Genomic DNA, 2,210 nt, shown 5'->3' on the forward strand with positions numbered 1-2,210 from the left:
TATATTATTGAGGGGAAGAATTAAGGGGCTACACAGGTAGTCCTCAACTTACAACAGTTCATTTAGTGACCGAAGTTACAACAGCACTGAAAAAAAATATGACATGATCATTTTTCACACGGCCATTGCATCATCCTTATGGTCATGTGATCAAAATTCAGACACTTGCCAACTGACTTATTTATGATGATTGGACTGTCCCTAGGTCATGTGATCACCTTTTACAACCTTCTGACAAGCAAAGTCAATGGCAAAGTAGATTCACTTAACAAATGTGACAAGAAAGATCATGAAATTTGAATGAATTTGTTGGGGCTCAATTGTAGTTGTAAGTTGAGGACTACCTATATTCATGCAACAATAAAATACTATATGGTAGTCAGCCAATAATTGTACAGTAGATTTGGAGCAATTCAGGCTGTGCTATTTTGTCTTAGCAATAAAGCAAACACACAAAACTATTTTTCTTTAACTTGGCAGGTGAAATCTAGAATAGTATCCTGTTCCTTCAGGAACTAGTGTGATGTAACAGTTGAGGCAATGTTTCTCAACCTTGGCAACTTTTAAACTAGATGAACAACAACTCCTAGAATTCCCCAGCTGGCGTCTTAAAAGTTGCCAAGGTTGAGAAACTTGGACTAAGTTCAAATCCCAGCCTGAAAGGCCTAGGTAAACTATGGGCAGCCATTTTTTTCCTCCATCCAGATTATCTCACAGAGGTTTTATTGTGGGAATAAAGTAAAGGAAGATCCCTGTGTACATGACTTCAGCTGCCTAAAAACACACAGAGCCTAATAGCAATAATAATAAATAATTCAGTACATGCTACATGGCAATATGTGAGGAGAAATAGATGAGCAGTTTCTTTCCTCTATACTCTTTTCATCTTGGCCAATTGTCATTTTACAATTTTGACCCAAGAATTTATTTATTAGATTTGTATTCCACCTTTGTACAAGTGCTCAAGGTGCTATACAAAGTGCTTCTTTCTCCTATTTTTCTTCACTACCACCACAACAACCTCTATGAGGTGGGTTGGGCTAACTTGGTCCAAAGTTGCTAATAGGTGGATCCTCCTTCTGGTCCTCAGCGCCAAGCTTCAACAAAGAATGTTGAGAAACAGCACAGTTGAAATATCACTTTTTACGTGGTTCCTACTCATGGCTGAAGAGCAAGACATAAAGGCAATAAATAAAAGCTTAAGAACTATCGCTTTATAACATAGGTGAACACCCATAGCCAGCTTTTTACTATGTTGTGGCTGCTGTCCTTTTTTTTTTTTTAAAGCTGCTTTCTATAAAGTCCAGTATAATAAGGCCCCCTTGATGTAGAAGGTAGAATGTGAAAACTACAACTCAAATTAACCCTGTATTTTCTTCAAATCATCTCAGTTATGAATGGAGAGTTTCATATGGGAAAGTCAAGTCTTGAAGTTTTTGCCACCCCTGATCTTTTGTGTTGCTCTTCCATCCACCAGATCTATCCTTCTGGAATTAGAGTTAATACAATAACAGAGTTGGAAGGGACCTTGGAGGTTGGTCTTGTAGTCCAACCCCGTGCTCAAGCAAGAGACCCTATACTATTTCAGACAAATAATTGGCCAACCTCTTCTTAAAAACTTCCAGTGATGGATCACCCACAACTTCTGAAGGCAAGCTGTTTCACTGATTAATTGTTTTAACTCTCAGGAAATTTCTCCTTATTTCTAGGTTGGGTCTCTTCTTGATTAGTTCGCATCCATTGCTTCTTGTTCTGCCTTTGGGCGCTTGTTCTTTTTATTTCCGTGAGTCAGAACTGGAATAATGAGTGGACGGGCTCGTGTCAAAGCCAGAGGACAATGCTTTCCTGGAAGAGAAACATTTGGACAAAGCGATTTCTCAAAACCAGTATGTTTTTATGCCTGTGCTTGTTTACAAAACGTTGATCTTCTCTTGTGGGGCAACTGTACCATTAAACCAGTGATTCTCAACCTTTTCTATGCCCGACATCACTTATTTAGATCTACATTTAATGATCTATAGTAATGATTGATAGTTTGTTTAAGACATATTTGTGTTCTATATAAATGGCTGTATTTTTAATTTGGTGCTTGCACTGGATATATTTTGTCCTAGGAAAACGATGTCCTAAAAAAGCACCATATTTGAACAGATGCTAATGAATCAAATTTATACAATCTCCAAAGAAATCAACTCAGTGGAGAAAAGCAT

General features: G+C 37.7%; 1 protein-coding gene across 1 annotated transcript in view; it reads left to right on the forward strand.

Annotated features, from left to right (window-relative positions):
• The first annotated feature begins 1,802 nt into the window (after positions 1-1,802).
• The window catches only part of PIWIL4 (piwi like RNA-mediated gene silencing 4), a 35,874-nt gene continuing 35,466 nt past the window's right edge, over positions 1,803-2,210 (forward strand). The window contains exon 1 of the mRNA XM_015823780.1: positions 1,803-1,886. Within this exon, the coding sequence (XP_015679266.1) occupies positions 1,803-1,886 (84 nt within the window). The remainder of the gene's footprint in view (positions 1,887-2,210) is intronic.

Source organism: Protobothrops mucrosquamatus, unplaced genomic scaffold (assembly GCF_001527695.2).
Source record: "Protobothrops mucrosquamatus isolate PMUCROS unplaced genomic scaffold, P.Mucros_1.0 scaffold1984, whole genome shotgun sequence".
NCBI lineage: Eukaryota > Metazoa > Chordata > Lepidosauria > Squamata > Viperidae > Protobothrops > Protobothrops mucrosquamatus.